Source organism: Echiichthys vipera, assembly GCF_963691815.1.
Source record: "Echiichthys vipera genome assembly, chromosome: 19".
Lineage (NCBI taxonomy): Eukaryota > Metazoa > Chordata > Actinopteri > Perciformes > Trachinidae > Echiichthys > Echiichthys vipera.
Genome location: NC_139844.1, coordinates 5,245,656 through 5,268,381, shown reverse-complemented (window position 1 = coordinate 5,268,381; position 22,726 = coordinate 5,245,656). Strand labels below are relative to the sequence as shown.

At 40.9% G+C, this 22,726-nt stretch overlaps 2 protein-coding genes across 2 annotated transcripts; both read left to right on the top strand.

Moving 5' to 3' along the window:
• Nucleotides 1-54: 54 nt before the first annotated feature.
• Nucleotides 55-14,281, top strand: LOC310962150 (palmitoyltransferase ZDHHC14-like; the record flags this gene model as incomplete). The annotated part of the gene is made up of 9 exons (XM_083934531.1): nucleotides 55-296; nucleotides 1,368-1,528; nucleotides 3,647-3,790; nucleotides 5,078-5,215; nucleotides 9,306-9,349; nucleotides 10,352-10,459; nucleotides 10,566-10,675; nucleotides 11,390-11,492; nucleotides 13,859-14,281. The coding sequence occupies 9 exons, from the start codon at nucleotides 55-57 to the stop codon at nucleotides 14,279-14,281; spliced, it is 1,473 nt and encodes a 490-aa protein (XP_083790657.1).
• Nucleotides 14,282-19,173: 4,892 nt separating this feature from the next.
• LOC310961631 (ribonucleoside-diphosphate reductase subunit M2-like) lies at nucleotides 19,174-21,855 on the top strand. The gene is made up of 10 exons (XM_083933777.1): nucleotides 19,174-19,317; nucleotides 19,436-19,504; nucleotides 19,926-20,075; nucleotides 20,218-20,334; nucleotides 20,439-20,572; nucleotides 20,657-20,751; nucleotides 20,847-20,980; nucleotides 21,059-21,163; nucleotides 21,244-21,357; nucleotides 21,635-21,855. The coding sequence occupies exons 1-10, from the start codon at nucleotides 19,228-19,230 to the stop codon at nucleotides 21,785-21,787; spliced, it is 1,161 nt and encodes a 386-aa protein (XP_083789903.1). The 5' UTR covers nucleotides 19,174-19,227; the 3' UTR covers nucleotides 21,788-21,855.
• The last annotated feature ends 871 nt before the right edge of the window (nucleotides 21,856-22,726 follow it).

Below are 22,726 nucleotides of genomic sequence, written 5' to 3'. Positions count from 1 at the left end.
GTTATTACTGACCACTGACCGTCCTGACCCACCTGTCCTCACCTGTGAGCACCCATGATGCACCACGCGGCTCTGGACCAGCAGCAGGTGCAGCAGTACACCCAGGTCTGCACCGGGCCAGCGGAGCCGTCCTGCCCCGGCCACAGGAGCCGGACCCCCCGCAGGAAGTGGCAGCTGTTCCCGGGAAGGAACCGGTTCTACTGCGACGGAAGGATCATGATGGCGAGACAGGGCGGGGTGTTCTACCTGACCCTGGTCCTGATCCTGCTCACCTGCGGACTCTTCTTCACCTTCGAGTGAGTTTCACTGGAGTCTACTGTTACTGTACATCCTGAGATTCTGATTATTCATAAAGAATGAGCTGGTATTAGACATGAAACTACTCTCAGAGAGTCAGGAGATTATTTCGGATTATTTTGAGAGAAAAAAATCTTAAAATATTTATAAAAAACAGAAGATTTGTGTCATTCCGCAGGATGACGCTGATACTTTAGTACTTTTACTTGTGATTATTTCTACACTTAGTTGTTTCTTTTACTCGTGTCTCTATTATGTGATTATGATATAGAGCAGCTGCTCATAAATAAATGTACAGAGGTGGAAGAAGTATTTCTATGTTTTTACTTCAGTCTAAGTAGAACAGAACAATGCAATATGGTCTTCTTGCTCTGAAACGAGTCACATTTGAAATCGGCGTATTCTTCAGCTCTGACAGGAATGTGTGTGTGTGTTTGTGTGTGTGTGTGTGTCAGGTAAATGTTCTGCAACTATATTTACCCGTCCAGCGTCACATCACTGAGACGCCTCAGATCATCAGTTTGTTCTCTCTGATGACGAGTTCAAATACCGACGAGTTCACTACCAGACTGAAGTTTCTTAGAAGACATGGACCGATTACTGACCGCCCACATGCAACATGACTAAAATAGATTAAAAACCACCACAATAAGATGCAAAATGAATAAAAGTAGATGCAAAACCACCACATAGAGATGCTAAATGACTAAAAATAGATGCAAAACCAGCACAAAAAGATGCAAAATGAATAAAAGTAGATGCAAAACCACCACATAGAGATGCTAAATGACTAAAAATAGATGCAAAACCAGCACAAAAAGATGCAAAATGACAAAAATAGATGTAAAACCCTCACCACAGGGGAAAGAGACCTTATTGAACATGTTATTGAATACCTCCATTAGGACTATAAATGATGAAAATCAGCCATGGTTCTGAAATAAACAAAATAACAAACTAAAGTCAGAGATCTTCAGAGTTCAACTTTAAAGTCTTGTGTAACAACGATTAACGTGGAGGCCTCCTGTGATTGGCTGAGCTCTCTCCCTTGTCTTCTGATTGGTCCTCAGCTGCCCCTTCCTGGCATCCAACCTGAGCCCGGCCATCCCGGCGGTTGGCGGCGTCCTCTTCGTTTTCGTGATGGGGATGCTGTTCAGGGCGAGCTTCACCGACCCCGGCGTCCTGCCCCGGGCCACGCCGGACGAGGCCGCCGACCTGGAGAGGCAGATCGGTAACCATGGAAACACAAACATAAACCCTGGTTATTGTTGTGACTTTTTAACTTTTTCTTTTCACATTATTAATGTTGTCAATGACAAAGTTGACTCGATGACTTCAATTAAAGTTTAAATTACTTTTATTTGAATCAGACACATTCCAATACTAATTCACAATAATATTCAGGGTGAATGTTTCACAGTGAACGGAGACATTTTTACTTTTCATACTTTACGTGACAAAGTATTTTCCGTCCTAAACATGCTGGCATGGTCCCAGAATGCTTTGCACAGCTGCTTACGTCGACAATAAACAATTCACGCCATTTTATTTTGTTACGGTAACGTGAATATTAAGCGCCGATAAAGTGATTTTTCTGAGGGTTCCTCCTCTGGACCTCGACAAACATCCACATCTTCCTTCTGACCTTTCACAACAAAAGCCCCACACTGCGTAACTTCGATCTCTGAATATTCACTAAAGAGCGTTTCTGGTGTTGTTTATTCGTCACGCTGTGTGGAGGCTTTTATTTTGACGACTCTGATCATCCCTGAACCTGTTGGCGTCACATCTGGACGCATTTCTTCTTCATCTTCAGAAACTGTAACTGTGCAGAATCATCCGCTCTCTGTTGTGTCGTAACAGGAAGCCGCTCGCAGCCCCCTCCAGGCAGACAGCCGTTTCCACAGAAACCGTCAAAGTCTCGCATCTATTTTTGGAAACCCCTTATTGTTGTTTTTATTTATAAATAAATATTCAAGCTGCCATCAGTCCCAGCGGAGCCAAGACTTTAAACCACCAAATATGGAGACAAGAAGAAGCTTGACGACGCTTTGTTTCGTTTAGTCAGGAGTGTATTCCAAGACGCACACTCACTTCCTGTCTTACACAGCCATAGAAAGTTCAACACTAAAAACAGATCAAATGATGAAGAAGAAGAAGAAGAGTTCCTTTTATTTATTCCGCAAGGGAAATTCAATTTTTTCACTCTGTTATTATATTATTCATGTTACACACACAGGCCCGAAATACCCACATGCTCAAACAGGACCTATATACATGCAATAAATGGAGAGATGTCAGAGCGAGGGGGCTGCCAATGGATCAGCGCCCCGAGCAGTTGGGGCTTCGGTGCCTTGCTCAACAGCACATCAACAGTGCCCAGGAGATGAACCGGCAACTCTCAAGCCACCAGTCCACGCTCCATTCATGGTCCACACAGGGACCCGAACCGGCAACCCTCCGGTTCCCAGCCGAGTCACCTATGCCACCCCAAATAATGTCATTTCCTGTCTTGGTTCTCCGTGTTTTTTCCCCCAAAGAAGAAGGTTTTTATTGGAAGAATTAAAAGACTAGAATGCGCAGCAGAACGGGGACATGTGCAAGTAGATCCATTAATGAAAAGAGAAGAAGAGCAGGATTTAGTGTTCACATTTCTGCACGTGAGCCTGGACCTGAAGAAGCTAACGTGAGGGGGACGTCTCCTCGCTCTCCATCGCCTCGTTAAATGCCTGTTATAGGGAAGGTTTTCGTTGCCACTGTACACTACGGGGGAATTGTTGGGTCTATGTAAATCATAAATAAGTCATAGAGTGTGGTCTTTACCTACTCTGTAAAGTGTCCTGAGATAACTTTGTTATGATTTGGCACTGTAAATAAAACTGAATTGAAATGAATGTATTTTTGTAAATGTGGTTCTCGGGAAGACGACAAATGTATTTTTTTTTTGTCCTCGAGCTGAAAGAGTTTGGGATTTACAGTTGGAGATGAAGACCTTCTGAGGGTTCACGTTTCTTATGTTCATACTCTTTGGTGTCGAAAAAAGGTTCCTATTAGATCCTGTTGTTCAATGAAAGTTTTCATACAAAACTCAAGATTGACTTTTGTTAGCTTGATCATTTTTGTCATTTCTGTCAGAAGGTTACAGCTGAGTCTGCTCAGTTTATGATAAACTCAGCGTTTCCTGTGTTATTCACCTCAGTCCCATGAATTCCCATGGAAAGTCTCCACACTGAATTTTCCCTGTGTCTGGAACCATAGCTGAGCTTTTACTTTGATACAAGACTTAAAAAGATGAGCTGACACTGACAGACTGTTTCCCACTGGTGTTTGTTTGTTTGTGTGTGCTCAGACTCCACGGGTTGCTCCAGACCGCCTCCTCGCACCAGAGAGGTTCTGATCAACGGACAGACGGTCAAACTGAAATACTGTTTCACCTGCAAGATGTTCAGGCCGCCCCGAGCGTCGCACTGCAGCCTGTGTGACAACTGTGTCGGTCAGTCGCACAAATGGGCCCCACAACCTCACAGTCCTTCGTCTTTCTTCAGTGACCCGGGAAATCCATCTGCACAAGGCTGAGGTTTTAGACAGGAAGTCACAGTATCTTCAGATTAAAGGTCGTAGTGTTCTCAGATTAAAGGTCGCAGTATCTTCAGATTAAAGGTCGTAGTTTTTTCAGATTAAAGGTCGCAGTATCTTCAGGTTAAAGGCCGTAGTGTTTTCAGATTAAAGGTCGCAGTATCTTCAGTTTAAAGGTCGTAGTGTTTTCAGATTAAAGGTCGCAGTATTTTCAGATTAAAGGCCCTAGTACTTTCAGACTAAAAGTCGCAGTATTTTCAGATTAAAGGCCCTGGTACTTTCAGACTAAAAGTCGCAGTATTTTCAGATTAAAGGCCCTAGTACTTTCAGACTAAAATTCGCAGCATTTTCAGATTAAAGGCCCTAGTACTTTCAGACTAAAAGTCGCAGTATTTTCAGATTAAAGGCCCTGGTACTTTCAGACTAAAAGTCGCAGTATCTTCAGATTAAAGACCCTAGTACTTTCAGACTAAAAGTCGCAGTATTTTCAGATTAAAGGCCCTGGTACTTTCAGACTAAAAGTCGCAGTATTTTCAGATTAAAGGCCCTAGTACTTTCAGACTAAAATTCGCAGCATTTTCAGATTAAAGGCCCTAGTACTTTCAGACTAAAAATCGCAGTATTTTCAGATTAAAGGCCCTGGTACTTTCAGACTAAAAGTCGCAGTATCTTCAGATTAAAGACCCTAGTACTTTCAGACTAAAAGTCGCAGTATTTTCAGATTAAAGGCCCTGGTACTTTCAGACTAAAAGTCGCAGTATCTTCAGATTAAAGGACCTAGTACTTTCAGACTAAAAGTCGCAGTATTTTCAGATTAAAGGCCCTGGTACTTTCAGACTAAAAGTCGCAGTATTTTCAGATTAAAGGCCCTAGTACTTTCAGACTAAAAGTCGCAGTATTTTCAGATTAAAGGCCCTGGTACTTTCAGACTAAAAGTCGCAGTATTTTCAGATTAAAGGCCCTGGTACTTTCAGACTAAAAGTCGCAGTATTTTCAGATTAAAGGCCCTAGTACTTTCGGACGTATAGTCGTAGTATTTTCAGATTAAAGGCCCTGGTACTTTCAGACGTATAGTCGTAGTATTTTCAGATTAAAGGCCCTAGTACTTTCGGACGTATAGTCGTAGTATTTTCAGATTAAAGGCCCTAGTAAGACATAAAGGTTTTTGTTTTTCTAATAAAAAGTTTGAATCTTTGTTTGTCAGAGCGTTTCGACCACCACTGCCCGTGGGTGGGGAACTGCGTCGGGCGGAGGAACTACCGCTTCTTCTACCTCTTCATCCTCTCGCTGTCCTTCCTCACCCTCTTTATCTTCGCCTTCGTCATCACACACGTCATCATCAGTGAGTCCCACAAAAACACGCACAAGCACACGAGCACACACACATACACACACACATACATAAACGCACGCTCACGCACACACAGACTACATGCACACACACGCAGGCACACATGCACACACACACGCTCACACACACGCACACACACATACACGCACACACACATACACGCACACACAAACACACACACATACACACACACACACACACACACACACACACATTTCCAACGGCTTTAGTTTATTTTTACACACAAAACATATGGAAAGTGTTTTATCTGGTATAATTTAGTTATTAATTAGTTTATAGCTGAAACAATCAGTCGATTGACATCAAACTAATTTGATGAATGGTTATTTGTAAAAACATGGTCCCAAAAGTTAAATTGTAATAATGAAATAATTTCCTGAAACCTGTCAAATGTTTTCAGTTCTAACTGCTTTAAACATTTTCTTTATTTGCACATTTAACATTTCTGAGAAAACGAGAAATTTTATTGCACAATCTTAAATTATCTGTCAAGATTATTACAAATTGAAATATAAGATATTATATTATTGGTAAAACTGTTATTCTTTTTTATGACATTGTTGGGTTTTATTACATTCTCCATCAGATTAAATGTTATAAACTATCAGCTAATAAACTGGAAACAAAATTATTTCATTTTTGCTGTAACATTGACTTTTAATAATTATACTTTTTCTTTAATCAGCACTTTTCAAAACAAACAACAGACACCATTTTAAAATAATACGAAGATAAAATGGATTCAAATGCCCCCATTATAATGTAAGATGATTTAAAAATAATAATAACAATGATAATAAAACAGATATGTTGGAAAAATATAACAATGTTCTTACATGAATAAGAACCTTTTTAAAGGGAAGTTTTTAAAAGTGATTTAATTCTGAATTAACCATTAATTAATAAATAAAGTCATCAATGAACATGTGTCTGTCTGTTTGGACACCTGAAGCTCTAATACATAAAGAATAAATCAATACATAAGAAAATAAATAAATATCAAAGTAAATAAATAAATATATAAGTAAATTAATAAATACTTAAGAAAATAAATGAATATATAAGTAAATAAATAAACATATAAGTAAATGAATAAATACCTAAGAAAATAAATAAATATAAAAGTAAATAATTTTATAAGTAAATAAATATAAAAGTAAATGAATAAATATAAAAGTAATTACATAAATATAAACGTAAATGAATAAATATAAAAGTAATTAAATAAATATATAAGTTAATATATGAGTAAATTAATAAATATATAAATAAATACATAAAAAGTAAATAAATATAGAAACGAGTAAATAGATATAAAAGTAAATACATGTAAAAGTAAATAAATAAAAAATAAAAGTAAATAGATAAATATAAAAATTAATTAATATAAAAGTAAATAAATAAATATAAAAGTAAATAAATAAATATAAAAATTAATTAATATGAAAGTAAATAGATAAATATAAAAGTAGCAAATAAATAAATATAAAAGTAAATAAATAAATAAAAAAACTTATTGATATGAAAGTAAATAGATAAATATAAAAGTAAATAAATAAATATAACAATTAATTAATATGAAAGTAAATAGATAAATATAAAAGTAAATAAATAAATATAAAAGTAAATAAATAAATATAAAAATAATTAAATATAAAAATAAATAAATATATATAAAAATAAATGAATAAATAATAAAATAAATACATATAAAAGTAAATAAATAAATATAAAAATTAATTAATATGAAAGTAAATAAATAAATATAAAAGTAAATAGATAAATATAAAAATGAATTAATATGAAAGTAAATAGATAAATATAAAAGTAAATAAATAAATATAAAAATGAATTAATATGAAAGTAAATAGATAAATATAAAAGTAAATAAATAAATATAAAAATGAATTAATATGAAAGTAAATAGATAAATATAAAAGTAAATAAATAAATATAAAAATGAATTAATATGAATAAAAGTAAATAGGTATACATAAAAGTAAGTAAATAAATAAATACATATATAAGTAAATGAATAAATCATAAATCTTCAATAGATAAATGATTTGAGTCTAAACAAACTCTGGTGTGTTTGGACTCTGTTACTGATGATCTATTGATCCTCTTAAGCCCCGCCCACCAGCCTGTGATTGACAGGCTGCAATGTTTCCTGCTTCCTGTTGTTGATCAATTGATGGATTATCGATAATGACCGTTTTCATGCACAGGGAAGATTAAGTCAGTCATCTGAATATTTAAACACTTTAAAAAACTTTATTAAACAGAATAAATCTGTGTCCTGTCTGTGATAAATGTGTCCATAATCTTTAACCATAAAGACACTTACGCACTCGACCAGCTACTATCGTATAGATTTCATTTCATTAGGATTTAAACTTTTGTTTTACAATTCAGTTCGTTGGGATAAAATGAGATTAGATCAAAGATAAAACTTTATTGATCCCAGAGGAGAAATTGAGGACAGAAATAACACAGATCAAAGTAGAAAGTATAAATATGTATGTGTAAATATGAAATACAGGGTTCGCATGAGAAAACAAAGGTGATCTTTAGAATGTAGTAATGTCTCCATGTTCACACGTCTCTACAGCAGTAGTAAGTTATAAAGCTGCTGATGGATTTTGTGTCTGTGGATCTGAAGTGTCCTGGTTTCCCCTGTCGTCGTCAACGTGGACTTTGTCGCGGTCACGCGTTGCATCGCTGTAATTGTGTTGAGCCGTGGAGGCGGCTGATGTTGTTTTGCTCCCTGCAGCTGAAGACGAACAGGAAGCTGCTTCAGACTGTCTGACATCAACTCGTGTCTCCGTCCTCCGAAACACTCAGCTGCTTGTTTTCTCTTTTTAGACCCGCAGCTATAAAAAGATCCAGCTGACGTCCGTCTGTAAATGCAGACATCAGGAGCTCGAAGGAGGGAATGACATTTTGTTGATATCAGTTGATTTTCAGTGTCAGCACAGCCATTTTATTATCTGAACATTGTGTAGATGAAGAAGATTTTGATATAGGTTTTCTAACTCTTTGTTCTTCTTTCTCTCCACCGTGACTCCTTCTTGTTTCACTTGTCCAGCAGCATGCGCGCACAGTTTGACCAAGATGTTAAAGTTTTGGCAACAAACTGTCAAAAAAAAAAAAAAAAAACCAATAGCTGCGACGCTGCAGGCTCCGCCCCCCTCCATGAAAATCACCACGAGGGATGATGCTGTCGTGAAGCAGCACACAGGACCATGGGAGTTTTAGTCTTTATTGCCGATGAAAATCTCGGATATAAATAATGTTTACGGACGAGTTAATGTATTAAAGTTGGATTATATATTATATAAAAGTAGACTCTTTGGGTGTCTTGTTCAACAACGTGATGTAAAATAAGTAAAATGTGATGCAAAATGACTAAAAATAGATGCAAAACCAGCACAATATCATGCAAAATGACTAAAAATAGATGCAAAACCACCACAAAAAGATGCAAAATGACTATAAATAGATGCTAAATGACTAAAAATAGATGCAAAACCAGCACAATATCATGCAAAATGACTAAAATTGGTGCAAAACCACCACAAAAAGATGCAAAATGACTAAAAATAGATGAAAAAACCACCACAAAGGATGCAAAATGACTTAAAATAGATGCAAAACCACCATGAAAAGATAAAAAATGACTATAAAAAAAACAACCTGAATATGAACTGGGACTCAGACAGCTAGTTAAAATCATATTATCAGCACATAGCTAACATAATATACTCATAAGTTCTATTAAACATGAAGGTTGTATTTTGATGTGGTGTTATTGGTCGTGTGTTTTATCCAAACTAATGATTCATGCTGTCGTCTCCTGATGGACTCCAGGCTGAGGACCAGAGAGGTCCTACGCTGCAGGAGGCTGAGCCTGGAGCTCTGCAGCTGGACCCTTTTGCTGGAGTTATGCATTCCTGCTGAGAATCACATCCACAAGGGAAAACTAATGACCATTAAGGCAAAGTTCTGATTAAAACGGATCTGTTCTGAATAATCTGAACACATTCTGTCATCTCTGCAGGATCGAACCAGACGGGTTTCCTGAGCGCGCTCAAAGACAGTCCGGCCAGATATCCTTTCCCTGCTTAAGGCTTCATTCATCAAGTACCTTCATACATGGGTTTAACATGTAGTCTGTGGTTCTGTTTGTTTTTCTTGCATCTTAGACTGCATTCACAACACAGCTCGATGCTCAGTTACTACCCAAAACGACCATGAAGAGACAAAAGTACACGTCAAATGACTAGAAATAGATGCAAAACCACCACAAAAATTTACAAAATGATTAAAAACAGATGCAAAAAATACACAAAAAGATGCAAAACAACTAAAAATAGAGGCAAAAAATACACAAAAAGATGCAAAATGACTTTAAAAAAAAAAAAAAAAACACCAGAAAAAGATGCAAAAGGACTAAAAGTTGACTCCCTGAATCTGGGTGTCTTGTTGCCTCTCCTATGTCCCAGGGCGTTGTCTCCCTCCTATGGGTTTATATCGTGTTTTTCTGATAAATCAATAACTCTGACGCAGTCACAAACCGCAGGTCAATACGTCCCATAATGCATTGCCAAGGTCAAACGCCTGTCACACGCAGTGCTCCACATTTACATCCAGCTCCTTCATGTTTCCGTCCTTCAGTCCGACTGCAGTCGTCTAAAGCAGCTGGAAATGTTCTTATTCTTCTTCTCTCCTTTTCAAATCAGGCGACAAATAAAACAACTAGCAAAGACAAAAACACGACAGTTTTCTGTAGTCTTATCTGTCAGGTGAATGAATCATTTAAGTCAATAATTAGGATTGGTTTGTTTTTAAGGATGTCATTTAAAACTGTCTCAACACAGAAATTTGTCTTTCAACAGTAAAAATAGATAATGGGTAAAGCAGTCACACGAGGCAAGGTGGGTAAAGTGCCTTGCCCAAGGACACAACAACCATAACACAAGCAGAGCAGGGCAGGGATCGAACCGCCGACTCTTGGGCATCGGCCGACTCGCTCTACCAACTGAGTCACAGATGCTCATATAATAGATAACTGTGTGGAGAAAAGCTCGCTCCTTGACTCTGTCCTGCACCGTCCTGGAGGTGGTGGTGTGTTTCTTCTCCGTCTGGTCCATCGTAGGTCTGTCGGGGTTTCACACCTACCTGATCAGCTCCAACCAGACCACCAACGAGGACGTGAGTGGACGCCAACACCACCAGGGTCACTGTGAACATATATATTTACGTCACTGTTGTGATGAACTGAACCAACACTCCTCTTTCTGTCCTGGTCCTGGTCCAGATTAAAGGGTCCTGGTCCACCAAGCGAGGGAAGGATAACTACAACCCCTACAGCTATGGGAACATCCTGACCAACTGCTGCGCTGCTCTGTGTGGACCTCTGCCTCCCAGGTGAGTCCCAAATACTGCAGTCGACCTGTACTTAACTGGACTAACCTGGACTAAATCTGGATTTAACCTGGACTAAATCTGGACTTAACCTGAACTAAACTGGACTAAACCTCACTAAACCTGACTAAACTGGACTAAATCTAGATTTAACCTGGACTAAACCTGACTAACCTGGGCTAAATCAGGATTTAACCTGGACTAAAATCTGGACTAAATCTGGACTAAACCTAGACTAAACCTGGACTAAACCCTGGACTAATGTGCACCAAACCTGGACTTAAACTGGATTAAACTGGACTAAACTCAGGACTTCATGTTCTGGTTTCAGTTCTTCCTGTTTCACCCTGCTGTGTGTGTGTGTGTGTGTGTGTGTGTGTGTGTGTGTGTGTGTGTGTGTGTGTGTGTGTGTGTGTGTGTGTGTGTGTGTGTGTGTGTGTGTGTGTGTGTGTGTGTGTGTGTGTGTGTGTGTGTGTGTGTGTGTGTGTGTGTGTGTGTGTGTGTGTGTGTGTGTGTGTGTGTGTGTGTGTGTGTGTGTGTGTGTGTGTATGTGTGTGTGTGTGTGTGCGCTTGTGTGCTTGTGTGCTTGTGCGTGCGTTGTTTTTGCTATTGTCAGTTACAGTGTAAACAAGATACACTTTGAGTGTGTAGATTCATAACATAATATAATGCACTTTATCAGAACATGTCAATAAAGTTTGAATGTCTGTGTCCCAGTTTGATTGACAGGAGAGGTCTGATCATGTCGGACACACCACAGACCGTCTCCCAGTCAAACGGGACCAGTAGCTACGCCTCCACCCAACTGCACAGCCACATGGTAGGTGGAGGATTCACAGATCCATGCTGACGCTTTATGGATTATAGATATATAATGTCTGACAAAAGTTCTGTCACTGTGTTCTTCTACTTTTACTGAATCAAAAAATCTGAGTAATCCTCCACCGCGGCACCCTTTTCTTTACAATGACCAAGCCCCCATCACAGCCACTTCCCGGTTGATCAAATCAGGAAGTGTCAAAAACTGCAGTTCTCTGAGTGTCCACTAGGGGCAGGTTTAATAACAGAGCAGTTCCTCATTGACCCCCATGTTAAACAGGCCGTTTACAGAGCATCATTAAACCTGTTTTTAATTCCAGTGTAAAATCAGACAATTTTTTTCGTGTACGAACAACTTACAGAGAAATCCGAGACAGTCTCTAACAGTCGCTACCAGCCTGCCGCGGCTAACACAGGTAAGCTCGGGGCGGCAAGTTGAACGCGTTAAAACTTTTTTTTTAACCACTAATACTGCTCAAAATAACAGCAAACCTCTGCAGCAGCATGAGAAGAGTCCCTACACAGAAAACAAAGCACCAACAGTGTAGTTAGTGAACCCGGAGTTTATTAAGAGTGTTTTAAAGACTTACCTACTGGCCCAGGTACCAGCTCCTCTCATAGTAAAGTCCATTCAAGTGGATTACCAAAGTCAATCCAAAAGGAAGGAACCCACTGATGATTTATTCCAGCAAATGCACGTAAACCCTGTGGTTTGTGGCAGTTTGGTGAAATATCTTTACCTCCCTTCTATCCGTAGCCAGTTGCTGCACTCGTGCATTCTTCATCAACATGCGTCTTCCAGAAACACACGCCCCTTGACCCCTGACCCCTGCTCCCTGACCTCTTGCGTAACGTTTCAGTGCTGCAGGGAAAGCTGTGTGGGACTTTTCTAAACCTTTTACCATCTATTATTGACTTATATTTCAACAAACTGCCACAAACCACAAAGTTTACGTGTTTTTCTGGAATAAATAATCAATGGGCTCCTTCCTTTTAGATTGACTTTGGTAATCCACTTGAATGGACTTTACTATGAGAGGAGCTGGTACAGGGGCCAGTAGGTAAGTCTTTAAAACACTTTTAATAAACTCTGGGTTCACTAACTACGCTGTTGGTGCAGACGCTTGGTGTTATTTTGAGCAGTATTAGTGGTTAAAAAATATGTTTTAATGTGTTCAACTTGCTGCCCCGAGCTTATCCGTGTTAGCCGCATTTGGCTGTAGCAACTGTTAGCCTTTGTCCAAGATTTCTCTGTTAGTAGTTCATACAAGAAAAATTGTCTCGAAGGCTTATTTCATGTGACTGTATTTGCCTAAAAAGAGCCTGGGATGATTTTACACTGGAATTAAACTTTAAGGCCTTTAAGGTCACAGGTTCGCATCCCGACCTCGGCCTTTCTGTGCGGAGTTGTGTTCTCCCCGTGTCTGCGTGGATTTTCTCCGGGTTCTCCGGTTTCCTCCCACAGTCCAAAGACATGCACGTGTTAGGTTAATTGATGAGTCTGAAATTGCCCGTAGGTGTGAATGGTTGTCTGTCTCTGTACGTCTCTATGTGCCCTGTGATAGACTGGCGTCCTGGGGTCCAGGGGGGTCCAGCGTCCAGGGTCCAGGGTGTACCCTGCCTCACGCCCGATGTCAGCTGGGATCGGCTCCAGCACCCCCGCGACCCCGACCCCGACCCCGGGATAAGCGGATGAATGAATGAATGAATGAATGTTTAGGTCAAATGATTGGAGGTTAAAGTTTATGAATAATTTGGGGCGTGGCCTCTTGAGTGACAGCTAGCCTCTGGCCCTCACTTCTCCTCGGAGGTAAACGTCAGCCTGACGTATCTCCCTCCCCCCAACGTCACATACATGCCCTTTTTTGGTAAGAGGAAATGAGGCGGAGTCAAAGATCGCGACTCCCGTAGGCGAGGTCGATTGGATTAAGTTGAGAGAACGGACCTCGACAGAGATGCTACGTCCATTTTTCATACAGTCTATGGTCTTTCCCAGGCCGTTCTCATTATCAGGGTGTCCAATACCAACGTTCTGTCACAGCCTTCGTTGTTTGCCAAACGCACCAGGCTTTCAACTGTAAAACTGTCTGCGGTGATGTTAGACCACAGAGCGAGTTCACGTAACCGTAGCTACGTTACAAATGCACTTATTTTAACCACCTAAACTTAACGATGTAGTTTAATGTGCGTTCACAACGTAAACAGTTTGCTCCTGTTGGGTGCCATTTATAAAATGACCGTACCAGTTTGAAACCCAGCGCCCTGAAGGTGATACCTGGTTTGCTACGGCGCTACTTCGACCGACACCATGAAGGTTGCGATCCGTTTAAAGACTGTGACGTGTTGTCTCCTTGACTCTCTCCCCAGTGTGATCAGGATCAATGCATCCAGAGCACCAAGTTCGTGCTCCAGGCCGCCGCCCCTCTTCTCCACAGTGACCCCGTGGTTCTGGCGCCTCTGCCAGGGAAGACCGCCACACTGGGGGGCCCCTGCGCCTACCTGGCCCCTTCCCAGCCGTCCCTGCCGTCCTGCGGAGGAGATGTCCTGACCCTGAGGGACGCCACTGCAGACTCCCACTGCCATATCCACCACCACCACCATCACCACCACCGCCACTTTGTCAGCCCGGAAGAGACGCCGTGCACCACGCCGCAGGGCGCCATACCCTGCCCTGCCCACCTGCACCTGCACCAACCTATCCCCAACCCCGCCGCCCTGTACGACCCCAGCAGTCAGGACACTCTGCATGAGGACTCTGTCAGAGGGCTGGTTAAACTCAGCTCCGTCTGAACGTTCTCCTGTTTCTATGTTTTCAGTTTGGAAGAAACTCCAGAAAGTTCCTGTTGTGTGAAACAGAAACTTTTGTAAGAAAAATCAGCATTGACGTTGGCATTGCAAAATGTTCGCCTGTGAGTATTCATCCTGGTGATGTGTTCGACCCGCCAGATCCTCCCCACAGATCACAGTCAGGGGCTTTTATTGTGACAGGTAAGAAGGAAGGAGTGGATCTGGTCTGTGCTGTCTGTGTCGAGGTGGAATCGGACTATGGATCCTCCGTGTTGTTTTATAAAACAATGAGAAATCTCACAAAAAATTGACCTCATTCTAAAAAACGTGTGTGTGTGGGGGGGGGGGGGTTATATTTTTTTGTTCAAAATCATCTGGAGTTCAGCACGTTTTATATATGAATCCGATTTGTAGCCAACATCAAGTTTTGAGCCGGTACCAGTGCGTTAAAAAACAAAAATTAGGGGCGGCCTGTGGCACAGTGGTTAGAGCAGTTGCCCCATGTAAAGAGGCCGATAGGTCCTTGAGGCAGCGGCCGCGGGTTCGTCTCCGACTTGCGGCCCTTTGCTACATGCCCCCCCCTCACCCCATTTCCTGTCTGTCTGTCTATCTAATAAAGGTGATTGCTTGAATGCTATCACTCTTTACGGCCTGACTCAAACAAGAACATATACAGAGAATAGAAATACTTTATTGATCCCAAGTTCAGAAATTGCAGTGTAACAGCAGCATGACACACAGACACATCAAAACAGTGATATACTGTAAATATAAAGAACCAGTGAAGGCCACAGAACTTTTTTATTATCTAGTTTGAGTTAGTCAGACCTGAAAAATAACCTAAATAAACTGCCTGACAGCAGGACTTTTTCTGCGTTAAACTACGTGGTATCAGACCGGTGCAGTACACGCGTTTTGCCAATACAGATGGCAGCATTTTAGGCCAAATCTGAGGCTTTCTGATAATGATACTGGTATTTCTCATCTAACCTGTTGTTTCACCTTAGATGGACACCAGAGTTGTTCATGTTCTAGTCAGGCCATACAAAATGATGGCAATCAAGCCACGTCCCTAATAACAAAATAAATCATTTTTATTTTTTAACTCACTGGTCCATTAGTGTCAAATGTGGCCGCTCGGAAAGTTTCAGACCATGCCCTCTCAAATGGCCGTTCACTCGCCGTGTTTCCATTACAAAAACAGGCCCCAGAGGGATTTAGGAGACTCTGTATGTGACGTATCACTCTGAATGGGTTTAGATCCCCGGTGATCAGGTGATCAGTGATACAGCTGCGCTCCGCTCTTCCTCAAAGTGAGAAGACAGTACAGAATAGTTTGCTTTAAGGTGGCCCGTATGATTCACAACGTATTATATATATTATATTACAAGTAACATGAAAGAAAACACTCCACCTTGAAATCTGAGCGCTATAAAGAGTTTGTTGACAGACAGACTGTCACCCCGCTGCAGTACTGTGTGTGTGCGTGTGCGTGTGCGTGTGCGTGTGTAAAAATGGGAGAGGGAGGGAGCACGCAGCAAAGGTCAGAAGATCAGAAGCCAACCCGATCATTTTCTGCGCTGCTCCGGTCTGCTCCGGTCTGCTCTCTACTTCGGTGTGTTGTTGTGGCGTCTCTAGTCTCTGCTACCATACGCCACATCCCGCTAAGACCTACATCCAATCAGCAACCGGCTTCTCTCAGGGTTTGAGCGGCTGTTTGTTGGCCCTGCTCGAGCGACTCGAATGCAAATTAGGGGCGTTTCGGTGAGATAGGCCTGCCTCACTCTGGAGATTCAACCCTATTGAAAACGCCCTATTGGCTGACACACAAATATGCAGATCGGAAAAATCGTAATCGAATCATAAATAAAACGCGCTGAATTCCAGATGGTTTTAAATAAAAATATAACAAATGTAGTCCAGAGGATTACCACCGAGTGTAAGGTGTAAAGAGGCTGGATGTCTGTTCTTGTCGCTGTCAGAAGACAACGATGTAGACTTTTAAATGTTAACGATTTCTGTTTGCACCAAAGCCATATTTGTCCTCTGGTTCCAGGATCAACCCTCCTCCCTGTATCATGTCAAATTCTGTTTCCTGTTAATAAAACAAACATTTCACCGAGAATTAGTTTCTCCTGGCGTCCGCCTTCAGTCGGACTGGGACCAAGACTGAAAGACCTTTTCTCTGTGTTTCAGCGATGAAGCAGACGACTTGGTGGTGAAGTTTCTCAGTGTTCTTGTGGAATAAAGAGTCGACTTTAGTTCTCAGAAGACGTTTAAATGACCCAGATGAGAATCTTCAGGTTTTCATTTGATTCTGGGGAGAAAAAACAAAACTGGACTGAGTTTCCCTGCAACACTTCTGCAGATCATCAGTTTGTGTCGAGCAAAGCAACAACACTGCCAGATGTTCAGCTTTAGTCCAACTCTGGAAAAGACCCTGACGTTCAAGGGTGGTCTTAATTAATTTAGTTTAAATTTAACCTGTAAATCTGCAGTTTTGTTGAAGCTCCTCTGTTAGAATATAAAAACTGCTCCAAGTCCTAAAGAAAAGTCTGAGGCCCAATCCACGTGGGTAGTTTTTAAAAAACGCGCTTTCCTTCTGTGTTGTGACCTTTTGTCCACAGGCAAACTAGAGGTGGGTATTGTCAGCTGATTTGTTAACAACTGTGGATTCAATAAAACTGCGTTTATTAGTTTGTAGTTAAATCAGCTTCAATATGGCGGACACGCTTTAAGATCCTTTCATGGTAACAAAGGGTCCCAAAATTTAGAGGAAACGTCTTTAATGATATATTATAATATATTATATATGGTTGAATATAGGATTTTTCTTCTTCCTTTTTTCTATCTTTAAATGGTTTTGTCCTTAATTGCTAAATCTATAAAATAAGAGCCAAATGTTTTTCCTCCACCATGACTCGAGACTACATGATGATGTCTGCACATGTTAGAAGGTGTCCTGAAGTAAAAGAGCGTAAAGAAATCAATGATTAACACTTAGTTGTTGCCTTGATATAGATTTAAAAGCAGTAGTGCAGAGTAACTACGTACATTTAGTAAAGTACAATTTTGAGATATGTGTATTTTACTTTTATACTTCTATTCCACTACATTCCAGAGGGAAATATTTGGATTAATAATGCAAAATCAATAAATACATTTTGATATGTTATTATTCAATTCAATTCGATTCAATTGTATTTATAGTGTCAAATCATAACAGCAGTTATCTCAGGACACTTTACAGAGTGGGTAAAGACCACACTCTATGACTTATTTATGATTATGATGATTATAAATAAAGATAAGACTTTATCGATCCCATTGCAAAATGCACAAGCTCCCGAGCAGTATTTAAAATAATAAAAAAGGATTTTGACTTCCTTAAAATACTACATTTATTTGACAGATTTAGCTGATTTTTCGGATAATTAAAACAATATAATCGGCTAATACATAATGTGTTATTATAGATTAAATATAAAGGTGATGAACACATTAATGCATCAATAATTATAATACAATCATATCATTTATATTATTCTGCAGAATAAGGACTTTTAATTTTGGTACTTTAATGTAACGTTGTCAAATGTATCTTATTTTATTTTCCACAGTTGTATTCAATATTAATATACATAATTTGAGTCTGCCTATAAATTAGAGTACTTCTAATATGATAAAGAAAAATATGCTCGTTCCACCTTTGTTTACATTACGGCCGCGAGGTGGCGTATCTGACTGTGACGTGTGATTACAGGCTCTGTCGGTGGCTTCCTGAGCAGCCAATCAGAGCTCTCGCTCCCGCAGCAACCCGGAAACAGCTGCAGCTTCACCCGCGGGGAGGCAATCATTTATTAATAATAATAATAATAATATTAATAATACGATTTTAGATGAAAATGAAGCTAAACTCTGAGCTGAAACCAGTTTTATTTAGTAGAACTCAAAATACAAATGAAGCCTCTAAATGTTGTCGTTATTATAAAACGTGGTGTGCTCAATGATTATTCTGGCGCTCAATCACACTGATAACACCTTTATTGATTCAATTACATTTAAGTCAATATTGAATAAATGGCTATGAAATAAAAAAAGTTAAGTTAAATTAAGTATAACTATAAATAAATAATGTAGCCCTTTAGAAAAAACATTTTCAAACGGTGAACTAATTTATTTAAGACATTAACTACATTTTATGTTTGAATTGATTTATTTCAGGATTAATTTCGTAATTCATTTTATCTTAGTAATTATTTAAATGACATTCCATATTTATTATGACCAAATGATGACACATTTAAATACTGGAAGAGCTCTAAAGACGTTTATAAAACTGTCGTTCTGAGGAAATATACTTACAGGGACTTTAAAACGGAATTATTAATAACGTATCTCTTTTATCACATTACCGTGTAACTCATTCTTAAATGTAACCAATATGAGCTTTTATCTCAACACGGAAGTCTGTTTTTGTTTTTCTTTGTTTCGACTTCACTTTGACCTTTAAGCCACTGTTTGAAATCGCACTTTAACGGTTTTAATGTCAAACAAAAGTGTGTTTTTGTCCAAATTGTAAAGTTGCGTAAACGCTCATTTTAATAGTTGTGTAACTTCAGTTTCGTAACCCCGCACAAACAAAGACGTTTGAATCTCCCGCAGTTGTACGCGGCACGTGATCTCTTCTCTCCACCTGATTGGCTCCTGTGGCAGCGTCACATTTAAAGTTCTGGCACGAGCTGCGTTTCTATTGGCCGGCTGCGTTCTAGCGCCAAGATTTCAATAAAAAGGGCTCGCGGAGCTCAGATGCCGCTTCAGTCTGTGTTCCTCGTCTGTGTTTCCGCTGCTGTACTTTAGGTTTCTTCTTCTTCTTTACACCAGCTTTTAGCTTTTTAACTTCCTTTTATTCTTTTATCTTTCCGTCGACTGAACCCAAGGACACCAACATGCTTTCTGCTCGCGCTCCTCTGTCCGTGAAGAACGAAAACTCCGTCAGCAGTGAGATGAGCAACATGTCGCTGGACAAAGAGAACACGGTGAGAACAAGAGAACTACAAAAACTACACCGAGGACTACAAAAGCACTCTCTCTGCTTCTTCTTCTCTTGTAAAGCGCCCCTTTGTTCACGGAGCGTTTCTTCTTTTTCTCTTGCAGCCGCCGAGCCTGAACACGACCCGCATCTTGGCGTCTAAAACGGCGCGTAAAATCTTCAGTGACGACGCGGTGAGTTGATCCAAATGTGCTTAAAGCTTCATGTTTAACCTGAAAACAGCTGAACATGATCCGGCTTCATGTTCAAGTCTCTGCTCTTTAGTTCGGTTGTTTCAGGAGCTCATGTGGCGCCTAAAGTGTCGCTGATGGCGCCAACACGGAGGATCAGCTGTTACTGTCAATGTTCATGCATCTTTTTTTATAGCTTTAATATTATACAGGGTCCTTCCAGCTAAAGCACTGACAACACTTTAATGTTTAAGGTTTGAAAGTGGTTCAGACTGCTTTAAATGTAGGTTGATATGGGATGTCAGGCCTCACACTTTAAACATCAAACTTTGTTGTGTTTTCCTTTTAATCAGCCGTTTGTTGAACTCTGTTAGAAGTGTTTTTGTTGCATATCTGAGGTTGACAGTCGTGTTTTGTCTCTCAGCCCAAAGTCGTGAAGAAGAGCAGCAGCGAGGAAGAGGAGGAGCCTTTGCTGAAGGAAAACCCTCGTCGCTTCGTCATCTTCCCCATCCAGTACCACGACATCTGGCAGATGTACAAGAAAGCCGAGGCGTCTTTCTGGACCGCAGAGGAGGTACCAGCCAGTCTGTGGTTCTGTCTGTATGTGGTTCAGGTCGTCTGTCTGTCTGTGGTTCGGGTTGTCAGTCCGTCTGTGGCGTGATGTAATGACTTCCTGTCTGTTCGGTTGTTGATGATGTCACTTCCTGTCTGTTCAGGTGGATCTGTCGAAGGACCTGCAGCACTGGGAGTCTCTGAAGGATGAGGAGAGGTACTTCATCTCTCACGTGTTGGCGTTCTTCGCTGCCAGCGACGGCATTGTCAACGAGAACCTGGTGAGCTCAGCCTACAAGTTAACTGGTTGTGGTTTCCATGGCAACAAGTCGTATGTCAGCTGGCATATATTTAAAAGTGACATCATGTCTTCTGTGACCACCAGGTGGAGCGCTTCACACAGGAAGTGCAGGTGACGGAGGCAAGGTGTTTCTATGGTTTCCAGATCGCCATGGAGAACATCCACTCGGAGATGTACAGCCTCCTCATCAACACCTACATCAAGAAGCCCACAGAGAGGTGAGCTCGTGCTGGTCTGTACTGGACTCTGTTGGTCTGTACTGCGCTCTGCTGGTGTGTAACGGTGTGTTCAATGACCCTCAGAGAATACCTGTTCAACGCCATCGAGACGCTGTCGTGTGTGAAGAAGAAGGCCGACTGGGCCATCAACTGGATCAGCAACAAGAATGCCAACTACGGTAAAGCCGCTCGGCCAGACTCCACGTGGTGTTGATGCTGGTCCTGGTGTTGACCTGGTATCAGGTATTGATCAGAACTCTTGTGGTTCCTGCAGGAGAGCGTGTGGTGGCCTTCGCCGCCGTAGAGGGAATCTTCTTCTCTGGTTCCTTCGCCTCCATCTTCTGGCTGAAGAAGCGAGGCCTGATGCCCGGCCTGACCTTCTCCAACGAGCTCATCAGCAGAGACGAGGTGAGTAATGAGTCTGGATCTGCAGGTACTGGTCTCACTGGTCTGTTGCCGGTCTCACTGGTCCGTTACTGGTTTCAGGGTCTGCACTGTGACTTCGCCTGTCTGATGTTCAAACACCTGGTGAACAAACCGTCAGAAGAAACCGTCACCAACATCATCAAGAACGCTGTGGAGATCGAGCAGGTAGGTGGACTGGGTGTGTTCTGGTTCTGGGCGTTTTCTGGTTCTCTTGAGCTGGTCTCACGGTTCTGTTGTGTTCTCAGGAGTTCCTGACGGAGGCTCTGCCGGTGAAGCTGATCGGGATGAACTGTGAGCTGATGAAGCAGTACATCGAGTTCGTAGCCGACAGACTGATGCTGGAGCTCGGCTTCACCAAGGTAAAAGCACATTAATTAAACCCAGTTTCCGGTAGAGTTCCCAGGTCTGATGTCTGTGGTGATGAGAGGCGCAGGGGTACGGACCTCAGCCGCTGATGGGGGCTGACTGCTGCTGACGGCGTTCTGTCAGATGACAAGTGGTTCTCCGACAGAGCGGCAGCGGCAGGAAACAGACGCTGGTCTGAACAGACGCCACCTGAGATTCTGTCTGAACATAGAACATTAAGACTGTTGTTGTTGGCGGCGTGTTGGTGACCCAGTTGTGTTGTGTTTGCAGATCTACCGGGTGGAGAACCCCTTCGACTTCATGGAGAACATCTCTCTGGAGGGAAAGACCAACTTCTTTGAGAAGCGAGTGGGCGAGTACCAGAGGATGGGCGTGATGTCCGGCGCCACAGACAACACGTTCAGGCTGGACGCCGACTTCTGAGCCGGAGGTGGAGACGCACACTCTCAGAACTGAACACGCGTTTCATGCTGCAGGAGGACCAACACTACCTCTGCCCAGTGCATGCTGGGATTAAACCGACTGCTGCCATCAGGATGATTTAAATTATTTTGTAAAGATCATTATCAGAGTGGTGTTTTAGCAGGCTTTGTTAATATGTACAGTTTTCTTTTTAGTCTTGTTTTTTATAATAAATGTTTTTATAAATGAACACTTGTTTTGCCTTTTTAAAATGTACTGAACTGCAGATACATTAGGAATCAAAGTAATTCCATCTATCTCAAAGGATTTCAAGCACCCAGATGACCCTGCAAATGATTTAAGTCCATGAAATGCTGACTTGAATCTGCATTTTTCATAAATACCTTTTAGAATAGATACTGGTGTAACGGAACATGATTTTAGTTATAAATCTTTTTAATGAGATTTCTAAAAGGAAAAATAAAATCTCTTTCAGCATGTATTGGTAGAAATGTTTATCTACCACAGCTGCTGGAAAACTTTAAGTGTGACTGACTGTTTTTACGTTTCTGTGACTTTTCTCACTTAATCAAACTCTGCCATGACTGCTGTATACACGCTATCCTGTGCCTGGTTTAAGCCTCTTTTGACTCCTATTTTGACTTTTGGGACACACTGACTGTTCCTGACTTTTTTTAACAAGCTATGACATGGATGTTTGGGACAGGCCATTCTATCACTGATTTAAGTGACAATATGCTGTGACTGCTTTAGACAGGTTTCCCTTAGACGCAGACTTCTCTTTATTGATCCTTTGGGATGAAATCCAGCAAGGAAATTGAGTTTCCAGCAGCTTCCAAAAACACAAGGGAGGAATCCAAAAATACAGTATAGAATAACCAATAAACTCTTAGCTAAATAAATACAGAAAGTATAAAAATAAACCAAACTCAATCAAAT